Source organism: Oncorhynchus clarkii, chromosome 3, assembly GCF_045791955.1.
Source record: "Oncorhynchus clarkii lewisi isolate Uvic-CL-2024 chromosome 3, UVic_Ocla_1.0, whole genome shotgun sequence".
Taxonomy (NCBI): Eukaryota; Metazoa; Chordata; class Actinopteri; order Salmoniformes; family Salmonidae; genus Oncorhynchus; species Oncorhynchus clarkii.
The window spans coordinates 11,509,206-11,522,570 of record NC_092149.1 but is presented as its reverse complement, the minus strand read 5'-3'; the positions used below and the strand labels follow the sequence as shown (position 1 = coordinate 11,522,570).

The 13,365-nt window shown below is 44.0% G+C and overlaps 1 protein-coding gene across 2 annotated transcripts in view; it reads right to left on the bottom strand.

The window, feature by feature from the left end:
* LOC139387968 (nuclear receptor ROR-gamma-like) overlaps positions 1–4,408 on the bottom strand; it is a 28,622-nt gene extending 24,214 nt beyond the window's left edge. Inside the window, exon 1 of one of the 2 annotated variants that reach the window (XM_071134411.1) lies at positions 3,172–4,408. In XM_071134411.1, the coding sequence (XP_070990512.1) occupies positions 3,172–3,232 (61 nt within the window). In that variant the 5' untranslated portion in view covers positions 3,233–4,408. The remainder of the gene's footprint in view (positions 1–3,171) is intronic. The other variant, XM_071134421.1, reaches the window with a different exon arrangement.
* Positions 4,409–13,365: the final 8,957 nt, after the last annotated feature.

Here is a 13,365-nt window from a genome sequence, read left to right as displayed (position 1 = left end):
GTGAGAGCTGCAGTGACACCTGACCCATGCCACTGAGTATCAGCCCAAACCACAGTGTGGGGACTAAGAGGCCATGTTACACAAGACCAACATGAAGGCAATGGAAACCGCTATCTTCTTCTAACTCCTCAATGTGCTCTACTTTTCAAAAAGACTGGTCTGTCAGCATCAATACCAACCCACACCCCATCGTATCTCTCTCTATCGCTCTCTTTCTCTCCTTATCTGTCTATCTCCCTTGCTCTCTCAATCGAATCAAACAGCAGCATTCTGTCTTTTTCAATCAATGCTTTATCTGACAATGGAAGTCTTGCTAAGATTTAGGCGGCGCTATTTAATCAAAAGCGGTTTCCAAGGGTTTCTCTTCTCCCCGTCTCTCTATCCTACTCTGTATGGAGATATAACAGCTGCAGGCTGGAGAGTGACAGAAGAACACACACAGAGATAAACGCTGCATGTTACACACACACTCCACACACACACACTCCACACACACACTCCACACACACTGTGATGTAATAAGGGAGCGACTGCTGGTGCATTTACGTGTGTGTGACTGTGCGTGTTTGTGTGTGCGTGTTTGTGTGTGCGTGTTTGTATGTACACAGTATAGAAGAGAGTAGCTCTCTGGTGCATAACTGTATAGCTATCATGATGTCCTGTCAATGAGTAACGGAGAGAGTAATATGCAGTGTCACGGCACCGTGAGAAAGGGTTTTAATGTGTCCTAAAGCCAGATAAGTATCTAGAGGACAACTGCGGCATCATTGCAGGATATTTGTATCAGTGCACCCTCTCAGCCAGACCTGGTTAAATTTAGGGAATAAAGATGAAAATATCAATCTGAGTCTGTAGCCTATATTTAGCTGAGGTGTCCATCTCACTCCATGGAGAGCCCAGTGTCTGCTGGTTCTTGTTATTGAATTTCAATTTGTGTCCAATTAAGACCTAGAGTAGACAACCAGGTGAGGGGAGCTTCTAACTAATCAGTGACCTTCATTGATTAATCAAGTACAAGGGAGAAGTTAAAACCCACAGACACTCGGCCCACCATAGAATGAGTTTGACACCTGTGGTTTAGGCCTGTTGGATGACGTCATTTAATGAATGACGTATGGAGTACGTGTGATAGAAACTGAAGGAATCTAAGTTGAAAGCCATGGTTTGATTTTAGACTGTGTAGTGCTGGGAAATGCAGCAGGCCCAAAACAGGCCCACACAGCTAAGAGCTAATCCCTGGTTTTATAGAGGATTACTGCCATGTTTACCCTCAAGGAGAGTTACACCATCAGCTGGACAACAGAAGAGAGGTGAGTTAATGAGAGAGGGGGAGGGAGGGGGAGGAGAGTGAATGGGGTAAGAAGAAAAAGAGCGAGGGATAGGGAAGATGGGAGGAGGGAGAGTGAATGAGGCAGGATGTGAGGGGGAAGGCAGAGAAAGAACTTGGAGGGAGGGAGCCTTGGTGATCTGACAAAGACAGAGTGAGGGGGTAAGAGAGAGAGAATGAGACAACTAATGTGTAAGAGAGAGACAGAGTGACGGGGATAGATAAGAGATAAAAAGAGAGAAGGAGATAAAGATAAAGAGAAACGGGAGGAGAAAGGGGAGAGATAAGCATTAGAATGAGGCTCTCTTAAAGGAGGGGACAGGGTGATGGGGGAGGAGAGGGAGAAGGGGACAGGGTGATGGGGGAGGAGAGGGAGAAGGGGACAGGGTGATGGCGGAGGAGAGGGAGAAGGGGACAGGGTGATGGGGGAGGAGAAGGAGAAGGGGACAGGGTGATGGGGAGGAGAGGGAGAAGGGGACAGGGTGATGGGGGAGGAGAGGGAGAAGGGGACAGGGTGATGGGGGAGGAGAGGGAGAAGGAGAAGGGGACAGGGTGATGGGGGAGGAGAGAGAGAAGGGGACAGGGTGATGGGGGAGGAGAGGGAGAAGGGGACAAGGTGATGGAGAGGAGAAGGAGAAGGGGACAGGGTGATGGGGAAGAGAGGGAGAAGGGGACAGGGTGATGGGGGAGGAGAGGGAGAAGGAGAAGGGGACAGGGTGATGGGGGAGGAGAGAGAGAAGGGGACAGGGTGATGGGGGAGGAGAGGGAGAAGGAGAAGGGGACAGGGTGATGGGGGAGGAGAGAGAGAAGGGGACAGGGTGATGGGGGAGGAGAGGGAGAAGGAGAAGGGGACAGGGTGATGGGGGAGGAGAGAGAGAAGGAGAAGGGGACAGGGTGATGGGGGAGGAGAGAGAGAAGGGGACAGGGTGATAGGGGAGGAGAAGGAGAAGGGGACAGGGTGATGGGGGAGGAGAAGGAGAAGGGGACAGGGTGATGGGGGAGGAGAGGGAGAAGGGGACAGGGTGATGGAGGAGGAGAGGGAGAAGGGGACAGGGTGATGGGGGAGAAGGAGAAGAGGACAGGGTGATGGGGGAGGAGAGAGAGAAGGGGACAGGGTGATAGGGGAGGAGAAGGAGAAGGGGACAGGGTGATGGGGGAGGAGAAGGAGAAGGGGACAGGGTGATGGGGGAGGAGAGGGAGAAGGGGACAGGGTGATGGAGGAGGAGAGGGAGAAGGGGACAGGGTGATGGGGGAGGAGAGGGAGAAGGGGACAGGGTGATGGGGGAGGAGAGAGAGAAGGGGACAGGGTGATGGGGGAGGAGAGGGAGAAGGAGAAGGGGACAGGGTGATGGGGGAGGAGAGAGAGAAGGGGACAGGGTGATAGGGGAGGAGAAGGAGAAGGGGACAGGGTGATGGGGGAGGAGAGGGAGAAGGGGACAGGGTGATGGGGGAGAAGGAGAAGGGGACAGGGTGATGGAGGAGGAGAGGGAGAAGGGGACAGGGTGATGGGGGAGAAGAAGAAGGGGACAGGGACTGAATACCAACACTCATACAGCACTTCTGTAATCCCTAGGTGTGCTCCCACTACACAATAGTCAAGAGTATATTGCAATGTGCACACATACACATGCATTCACCTTTAAATGTGCATTAATTTATCATGCTAACCAGTGACCTTTTCATTTTACCCAATCCACAATGTATAGCTAAAACACTAATAGTTGCATCTGCAAATAATTTACATTGTGAAATGTAAATGACTGAATAGACTAGGCCTAGCCTACCATGCCTACACATGAATACACTAGGCCTAGCCTATCAATAATCAAGATAATATATCTCACCTCTTTTGATTGGTTCTTCTGTAGTGATGTGTTCGGGTGAATCGTGCTCCTCAAATTCCATAACTCCCCCAGTCAAAACAAACTGCGTGTGCTTGCACCTGGCTATGACACACACTACGCCACTTCACACTCCTGGGACAAGCGTGTCTACACACCCCTTTTTATTGTCTATTCTGCCGCGCGTTTTGCTATGCACTTAGTATGCAATGCACCATAAATAACTTCAAAAACTTTGGATCTTTAATTCTAAATATATAGAACTACCTGCTGTTCTAGAGGCAGGGACGGCGCATGCGCTTTAAAACATGCACTACCATCTCTGTTAGAGTCAGTACGCTCATTTACTCTGACAACGTCTTTGTCATTTTGTCATTCTCTGTTGTCACTCTCTCTCCATATTCCGTATTGTCTTCACGTGAGGATAATATCAGCCAACTTCATTTTTGCAACGAACTTCCTTGTACAAGCAGTTCAGGCTACTCCGGTTTCAACCCGCTTGCTCTTTGCGCCCTGGCTCTCGGCCCGAGCTCCGCTCAGAGGTTATGTCACCAGGATTTATGTAATAACTCACCGCCGTTTGTTTGTTGCAGCCGGTCGGTCTTTATTCTGTAGTGCCCGGTTAAAACATAGCCCAACCAACGCATTTTACCTAAATAAATATGAGGGCAGGCAAGCAAAACCCAAAACGTTTAGGCCTATATATTTGTCTGAAGGTTTTTTTCAGTAGCTTAATTTCTGTAATCCCTAGGTGTGCTCCCACTACACAATAGTCAATGCTATAGACTGGCAAACACGTGTGTCTGTGTGTGTGCATACATGTGCATCCACGCACACACGCGCAATACGGCCTATGGAAATATGAAGAAGAAAAAAATGTGTCATTATAGACTCATTATCAAACGTTTAATTTTATTTTATTGCTTTACTTTTCGGTTTTAATTACGGTCATTAATAGAAGCGCATGTAGTCTCCAGCAGTGTGCATGGTAAAGGGTTACCAAGAACCGGTTTACCCGTTACATAATCTACAACGCACTGAATTATCCGATGTAAACAAAGTACTGTATTTAACCACTACAGTTACTTAACCTGCTTGTTGTTGATGGTTCTAACTCAGGTCATATCAGATCAAGCTGATTTAAGCAATTAAAAAAAAAATGTGTGGGCTGTAAATAGCTACAATACTTGGGAGCAAATTGTAACCAACCGTCCTAAAACTAAAGCAACAGTGGTGATCTGCGCATGCGCTTTACAACATGCAAGATCTCTGTTATAGTTACTAAACTAATTTACTCTGAGAACGTCTTTGTCATTCTCTGTTGTCACTCTCCATATTTCGCCTTGTCTTCAGGTAAATATAACAATCGCCAACTTCATCTTCAGTTCAGTTCAGGCTACTCAGGTTTCACCCGGGATGAACAGTGTGTTCCCGTTCATTTTGGTGTGGTCTCAAGAAGATGACCGTGGAAATCTTGACCTCTGCGTTTGAAGCTCCGCGGTAAAGCGACTGTTGCGCTTTTGGAAATTTGATTGCGCAAGAAAGGTGCGTTCAGGTGCGGTTCAGCAACTGTCGGTTTCCTTCGGCTGGACCAGAGATATAGGCTTAACTGTCTCAGTGAGGTGATCTGCTTATTATTTAGTCTATATGATATGGCATTTGTGTGAGCAAGGCCATCAATCTGTAAAGAGATAAATCAGATCAATACATAACTGACAATATGCCAGGGCCACAGATTATGGCAATCAAATATGAGATAAAATATGACAAAAATCTAATCTCTCACAGTGAAAGAAAGCTTTACTACTCTCTGGACATACAATGTATGTGTGTTTTTGTGGTTTTAACAAAATGAAATGACTGGAAAGTTGTCCACCTCAGTTCCACTGCACCCTCGCTCCTCACAGCCCATCTGACCACACCTGAGTCTCAGGCTCTCCCTATCGCAGCTCTGGCTGTGTCTTCCACACACGCATGCACGTACGCACACATACACGCACACACAGCTGCTCTGCAGCCATCTCTCTCCAATATGAGGACAGAAACTCGAGGGGCCTAAGGGAGGGGGGATGGGGGAGTTCACACCTAACCACACACACAGCAAAATACTCCAAAACCACACCAGTAAACTGTGTGCATGTATTTCATGAGGAGGGACACTGTAGGTTTCCTATGAAACACTAATTAAATCAGAAACTCCAGAGAAATGGGCCACTAATATCAGTTAGTTACCAGACCTATTATTTTCAGTTAGCAATCATGCCTAGTATTATCAGTTAGTTACCATGCCGATTAGTAATACTTAGTTACCATGCCTAGTATTATCAGTTAGTTACCATGCCTACTAGTATCAGTTCATTACCATGCCATCTAGTATCAGTTAGTTACCATGCCTACAAGTATCAGTTAGTTACCATGCCTAGTATTATCAGTTAGTTACCATGCCTACTAGTATCAGTTAGTTACCATGCCTACTGGTATCAGTTAGTTACCATGCCTGGTATTATCAGTAAGTTGCCATGCCTACTAGTATCAGTTAGTTACCATGCCTACTAGTATCAGTTAGTTACCATGACTACTAGTATCAGGTCATTACCATGCCTACTAGTATCAGTTCATTACCATGCCAACTAGTATCAGTTAATTTACCATGCCTACTAGTATCAGGTCATTACCATGCCTACTAGTATCAGTTAGTTACCATGCCTACTAGTATCAGTTAGTTACCATGCCTACTAGTATCAGTTAGTTACCATGCCTACTAGTATCAGGTCATTACCATGCCTACTAGTATCAGGTCATTACCATGCCTAGTAGTATCAGTTAGTTATCATGCCTAGTATTATCAGTTAGTTACCATGCCTGATAGTATCAGTTAGTTACAATGCCTACTAGTATCAGTTAGTTACCAGGCCTACGAGTATTCATTCATTGCCATGCCTACTAGTATCAGTTAGTTACCATGCCTAGTATTATCAGTTAGTTACCATGCCTACTACTATCAGTTAGTTACCATGCCAACTAGTATCAGTTAGTTACCATGCCTACTGGTATCAGTTAGTTACCATGCCTGGTATTATCAGTACGTTGCCATGCCTACTAGTATCAGTTAGTTACCATGCCTACTAGTATCAGTTATTTACCATGCCTACTAGTATCAGGTCATTACCATGCCTAGTAGTATCAGTTAGTTATCATGCCTAGTATTATCAGTTAATTACCATGCCTGATAGTATCAGTTAGTTACCATGCCTACTAGTATCAGTTAGTTACCAGGCCTACTAGTATCAGTTAGTTACCATGACTACTAGTATTAGTCCATTGCCATGCCTATGCCTACTAGTTTCAGTTCATTACCATGCCTACTAGTATCATTTAGTTACCAGGCCTACTAGTATCAGTTAGTTACCATGACTACTAGTATTAGTCCATTGCCATGCCTACTAGTTTCAGTTCATTACCATGCCTAGTATTATCAGTTAGTTACCAGGACTACGAGTATTCATTCATTGCCATGCCTACTAGTATCAGTTAGTTACCATGCCTAGTATTATCAGTTAGTTACCATGCCTAGTATTATCAGTTAGTTACCATGCCTAGTATTATCAGTTAGTTACCATGCCTACTAGTATCAGTTAGTTACCATGCCTACTAGTTTCAGTTCATTACCATGCCTAGTATTATCAGTTAGTTACCAGGACTACGAGTATTCATTCATTGCCATGCCTACTAGTATCAGTTAGTTACCATGCCTAGTATTATCAGTTAGTTACCATGCCTACTACTATCAGTTAGTTACCATGCCTACTGGTATCAGTTAGTTACCATGCCTGGTATTATCAGTTAGTTGCCATGCCTACTAGTATCAGTTAGTTACCATGCCTACTAGTATCAGTTATTTAACATGCCTACTAGTTTCAGTTCATTACCATGCCAACTTGTATCAGTTAGTTACCATGCCTACTAGTTTCAGTTCATTACCATGCCTACTAGTATCAGTTCATTACCATGCCTAGTATTATCAGTTAGTTACCAGGCCATCTAGTATTAGTTCATCACCTTGCCTACTAGTATCAGTTAGTTACCATTATAACGGCAGATTTCCTCCTCTTCGTCTGAAGAGGAGTAAGGATCGGACCAAGATGCGGCGTGGTAAGTGTTCATGACGATTTTAATAAGAAAAGCCTGAACACTATGAAATACAAAACAATAAACGATAATGTGAAATAAACCAAACCAAAACAGTCCCATGTGGCACAAACACTGACACAGGAAACAAATACCCACAAACCAACAGTGAAACCCAGGCTACCTAAGTATGATTCTCAATCAGAGACAACTAACAACACCTGCCTCTGATTGAGAACCATACTAGGCGGCTCTGGCGGCTCTGACGGCTCAGGACAGACTGGCAAATCTGACGGCTCAGGACAGACTGGTGGCTATAGCAGCTCAGGACAGACGAGAGACTCTAGCAGCTCAGGACAGACGGGAGACTCTAGCAGCTCAGGACAGACGGGAGACTCTAGCAGCTCAGGACAGACGGGAGACTCTAGCAGCTCAGGACAGACGGGAGACTCTAGCAGCTCAGGACAGACGGGAGACTCTAGCAGCTCAGGACAGACGGGAGACTCTAGCAGCTCAGGACAGACGGGAGACTCTAGCAGCTCTGGAGAGACGGGAGACTCTAGCAGCTCAGGAGAGACGGGAGACTCTAGCAGCTCTGGAGAGACGGGAGACTCTAGCAGCTCTGGAGAGACGGGAGACTCTAGCAGCTCTGGAGAGACGGGAGACTCTAGCAGCTCTGGAGAGACTGAAGACTCTGGCGGCTCTGGAGAGACGAGAGACTCTGGTGGCTCTGGAGAGGAAGAAGGCTCTAGCAGCGCTGGACAGGCGGGAGCACCTGTAGGCAAAAGACGGAGAGACAGCCTGGTGCGGGGGGCTGCCACCGGAGGGCTGGTGCGTGGAGGTGGCACTGGATAGACCGGACCGTTCAGGCGCACTGGAGCTCTTGAGCACCGAGCCTGCCCAACCTTACCTGGTTGAATGCTCCCGGTCGCCATACCAGTGCGGCGAGGTGGAATAGCCCGCACTGGGCTGTGCTGGCGAACCGGGGACACCATGCGTAAGGCTGGTGCCATGTACGCCGGCCCAAGGAGACGCACTGGAGACCAGATGCGTAGAGCCGGCTTCATGGCACCTGGCTCGATGCCTTCTCTAGCCCGGCCGATACGAGGAGCTGGAATGTACCGCACCAGGCTATGCACCCGCACCAGGGACACCGTGCGCTCCACAACATAACACGGTGCCTGCACCAGGGACACCGTGCGCTCCACAGCATAACCCTCTCGCTCTCCGGTAAGCACAGGAAGTTGGCGCAGGTCTCCTACCTGGCTTCGCCACACTCCCTGTGTGACACCCCCCAATACATTTTTGGGGCTGCCTCTCAGGCTTCCTTGCCAGCCGTGTTCCCTCATATCGCTGGCTCCTCTCTCCGGCTGCCCCTCCTCCCATGGGAGGCGATCTCTTCCAGCCAGGATCTCCTCCCATGTGTAGCAACCCTTGCCGTTCAAAACGTCCTCCCATGTTCAGGAGTCCTGACATCGCTGCCTCTCCTGCTACTGCTGCTGCTGCCTGTTACCACGCCGCTTGGTCCTTGGTTGGTGGGTGTTTCTGTCACGGCTGTCTTCGTCCTCCTCATCTGACGAGGAGAAGCGAGAAGGATCGGAGGACCAATACGCAGCGTGGTAAGTGTTCATGACGATTTTAATAAGAAAAGCCTGAACACTATGAAATACAAAACAATTAACGCTAACGTGAAATAAACCAAACTGACACAGTCCCGTGTGGCACAAACACTGACACAGGTAACAAACACCCACAAACCAACAGTGAAACCCAGGCTACCTAAGTATGATTCTCAATCGGAGACAACTAATGACACCTGCCTCTGATTGAGAACCACACTTGGCCGAACAAAGATATAGAAAAACATTGAAACACAAAACATAGACTGCCCAACCCAACTCACACCCTGACCATATTAAATAAAGACATAACAAAGGAAAATGAAGGTCAGAACGTGACAACCATGCCTACTATTATCAGTTAGTTACCATGCCTACTAGTAGTAATTAGTTACCATGCATAGTGTAATCAGTTAGTTACAATGCCTACTAGTATCAGTTAGTTACCATGCCTACTAGTATCAGTTCATTACCATGCCATCTAGTATCAGTTAGTTACCATGCCTAGTATTTTCAGTTAGTTACCATGCCTACAAGTATCAGTTAGTTACCATGCCTAGTATTATCAGTTAGTTACCAGGCCTACTAGTATCAGTTCATTACCATGCCTAGCATTATCAGTTAGTTACCAGGCCGACTAGTATCAGTTAGTTACCATGCCTACTAGTATCAGTTCATACCATGCCTAGCATTATCAGTTAGTTACCATGCCTACTAGTATCAATTAGTTACCATGCCTACTAGTATCAGTTCATTACCATGCCAACTTGTATCAGTTAGTTACCATGCCTATGAGTATAAGTTAGATACCATGCTAACTAGTATCAGTTAGTTACCATGCCTAGTATTATAAGTTAGTTGCCATGCCTGCTAGTATCAGTTAGTTACCATGCTTAGTATTATCAGTTAGTTACCATGCCTACTAGTATCTGTTAGTTACAATGCCTAATAGTATCCGTTCATTACCATGCCTACTAGTGCAGTTAGTTACCATGTCTAGTATTATCAGTTCATTACCATGCCTACTAGAATCAGTTAGTTACCAGTCTTAATAGTATCAGTTAGTTACCATGCCTACTACTATCAGTTAGTTACCATGCCTACTACTATCAGTTAGTTACCATTCCTAGAATTATCAATTAGTTACTATGCCTACTAGTATCAGTTAGTTACCATGCCTACTAGTATCAGTTCAATACCATGCCTACTAATACCAGTTAGTTACCATGCCTACTAGTATCAGTTCATTACCATGCCTACTAATATCAGTTAGTTACCATGCCTAGTATTATCAGTTGAATACCATGCATACTAGTATTAGTTCATTACCATGCCTACTAGTATCAGTTACTTACCACGCCTACTAGTATCAGTTAGTTACCATGTCTACTAGTATCCGTTACTAGTATCAGTTAGTTACCATTCCTACTAGTATCAGTTAGTTACCATGACTACTACTATCAGTTCATTACCATGCCTACTAGTATCAGTTAGTTTACCATGCCTACTAGTGTCAGTTAGTTACCATGCCTACTAGTATCAGTTCATTACCATGACTACTAGTATCAGTTAGTTACCATGCCTACGAGTATAAGTTAGTTGCCATGCCTGCTAGTATCAGTTAGTTACCATGCCTAGTATTATCAGTTAGTTACCATGCCTACTAGTATTAATTAGTTACCATGCCTACTAGTATCAGTTCATTACCATGCCAACTTGTATCAGTTAGTTACCATGCCTATGAGTATAAGTTAGTTACCATGCTAACTAGTATCAGTTAGTTACCATGCCTACTAGTGTCAATTAGTTACCATTCCTACTAGTATCAGTTAATTACCATGTCTAATAGTATCAGTTAGTTACCATGCCTACTACTATCAGTTAGTTACCATTCCTAGAATTATCAGTTAGTTACCATGCCTACTAGTATCAGTTACCATGCCTACTAGTATCAGTGAGTTACCAGTCTTAATAGTATAAGTTAGTTACCATGTCTAGTATTATCAGTTCATTACCATGCCTACTAGAATCAGTTAGTTACCAGTCTTAATAGAACCAGTTAGTTACCATGAATTGTATTATCAGTTCGATACCATGCCTACTAGTGTCAATTAGTTACCATTCCTACTAGTATCAATTAATTACCATGTCTAATAGTATGAGTTAGTTACCATGCCTACTACTATCAGTTAGTTACCATTCCTAGAATTATCAGTTAGTTACCAGGCCTACTAATATCAGTTCATTACCATGCCTAGCATTATCAGTTAGTTACCATGCCTACTAGTATCAATTAGTTAACATGCCTACTAGTATCAGTTCATTACCATGCCAACTTGTATCAGTTAGTTACCATGCCAATGAGTATAAGTTAGATACCATGCTAACTAGTATCAGTTAGTTACCATGCCTAGTATTATAAGTTAGTTGCCATGCCTGCTAGTATCAGTTAGTTACCATGCCTAGTATTATCAGTTAGTTACCATGCCTACTAGTATCTGTTAGTTACAATGCCTAATAGTATCCGTTCATTACCATGCCTACTAGTGCAGTTAGTTACCATGTCTAGTATTATCAGTTCATTACCATGCCTACTAGAATCAGTTAGTTACCAGTCTTAATAGTATCAGTTAGTTACCATGCCTAGAATTATCAGTTAGTTATTATGCCTACTAGTATCAGTTAGTTACCATGCCTACTAGTATCAGTTCATTACCATGCCATCTAGTATCAGTTAGTTACCATGCCTACAAGTATCAGTTAGTTACCATACCTACTAGTATCAGTTCAATACCATGACTGCTACTATCAGTTAGTTACCATGCCTACTAGTTTCATATAGATACCATGCCTACTTGTATCAGTTCATTACCATGCCTACTAATACCAGTTAGTTACCATGCCTAGTATTATCAGTTACTTACCATGCATACTAGTATTAGTTCATTACCATGCCTACTAGTATCAGTTAGTTACCATGCCTAGTATTATCAGTTGAATACCATGCATACTAGTATTAGTTCATTACCATGCCTACTAGTATCAGTTACTTCCACGCCTACTAGTATCAGTTAGTTACCATGTCTACTAGTATCCGTTACTAGTATCAGTTAGTTACCATGCCTTGTATTATCAGTTAGTTACCATGCCTGCTAGTATCAGTTAGTTACCATGCCTACTAGTATCAGTTAGTTTACCATGCCTACTAGTGTCAGTTAGTTACCATGCCTACTAGTATCAGTTCATTACCATGCCTACTAGTATCAGTTAGTTACCATGCCTACGAGTATAAGTTAGTTGCCATGCCTGCTAGTATCAGTTAGTTACCATGCCTAGTATTATCAGTTAGTTACCATGCCTACTAGTATCCGTTACTAGTATCAGTTCATTACCATGCCTACTAGTATCAGTTTGTTACCATGCCTGCTAGTGTCAGTTAGTTACCATGCCAACTAGTATCAGTTAGTTACCATGCCTACTTGTATCAGTTCATTACCATGCCTACTAGTATCAGTTAGTTTACCATGCCTACTAGTGTCAGTTAGTTACCATGCCTACTAGTATCAGTTCATTACCATGCCTACTAGTATCAGTTAGTTACCATGCCTACGAGTATAAGTTAGTTGCCATGCCTGCTAGTATCAGTTAGTTACCATGCCTAGTATTATCAGTTAGTTACCATGCCTACTAGTATTAATTAGTTACCATGCCTACTAGTATCAGTTCATTACCATGCCAACTTGTATCAGTTAGTTACCATGCCTATGAGTATAAGTTAGTTACCATGCTAACTAGTATCAGTTAGTTACCATGCCTAATATTATCTAGTATCAGTCACTAGTATCAGTTAGTTACCATGCTTACTAGTATCAGTTAGTTACCATGCCTACTAGTATCCGTTAGTTACCATGCCTACTAGTGCAGTTAGTTACCATGTCTAGTATTATCAGTTCATTACCATGCCTACTAGAATCAGTTAGTTACCAGTCTTAATAGTATCAGTTAGTTACCATGCCTAGTATTATCAGTTCGATACCATGCCTACTACTATCAGTTAGTTACCATTCCTAGAATTATCAGTTAGTTACCATGCCTACTAGTATCAGTTCGTTACCATGCCTAGTATTATCAGTTAGTTACCATGCCTACTACTATCAGTTAGTTACCATTCCTAGAATTATCAGTTAGTTACCATGCCTACTAGTATCAGTTATCATGCCTACTAGTATCAGTGAGTTACCAGTCTTAATAGTATAAGTTAGTTACCATGTCTAGTATTATCAGTTCATTACCATGCCTACTACTATCAGTTAGTTACCATTCCTAGAATTATCAGTTAGTTACCATGCCTAGTATTATCAGTTCGATACCATGCCTACGAGTGTCAATTAGTTACCATTTCTACTAGTATCAGTTAATTACCATGTCTAATAGTATCAGTTACTATGCC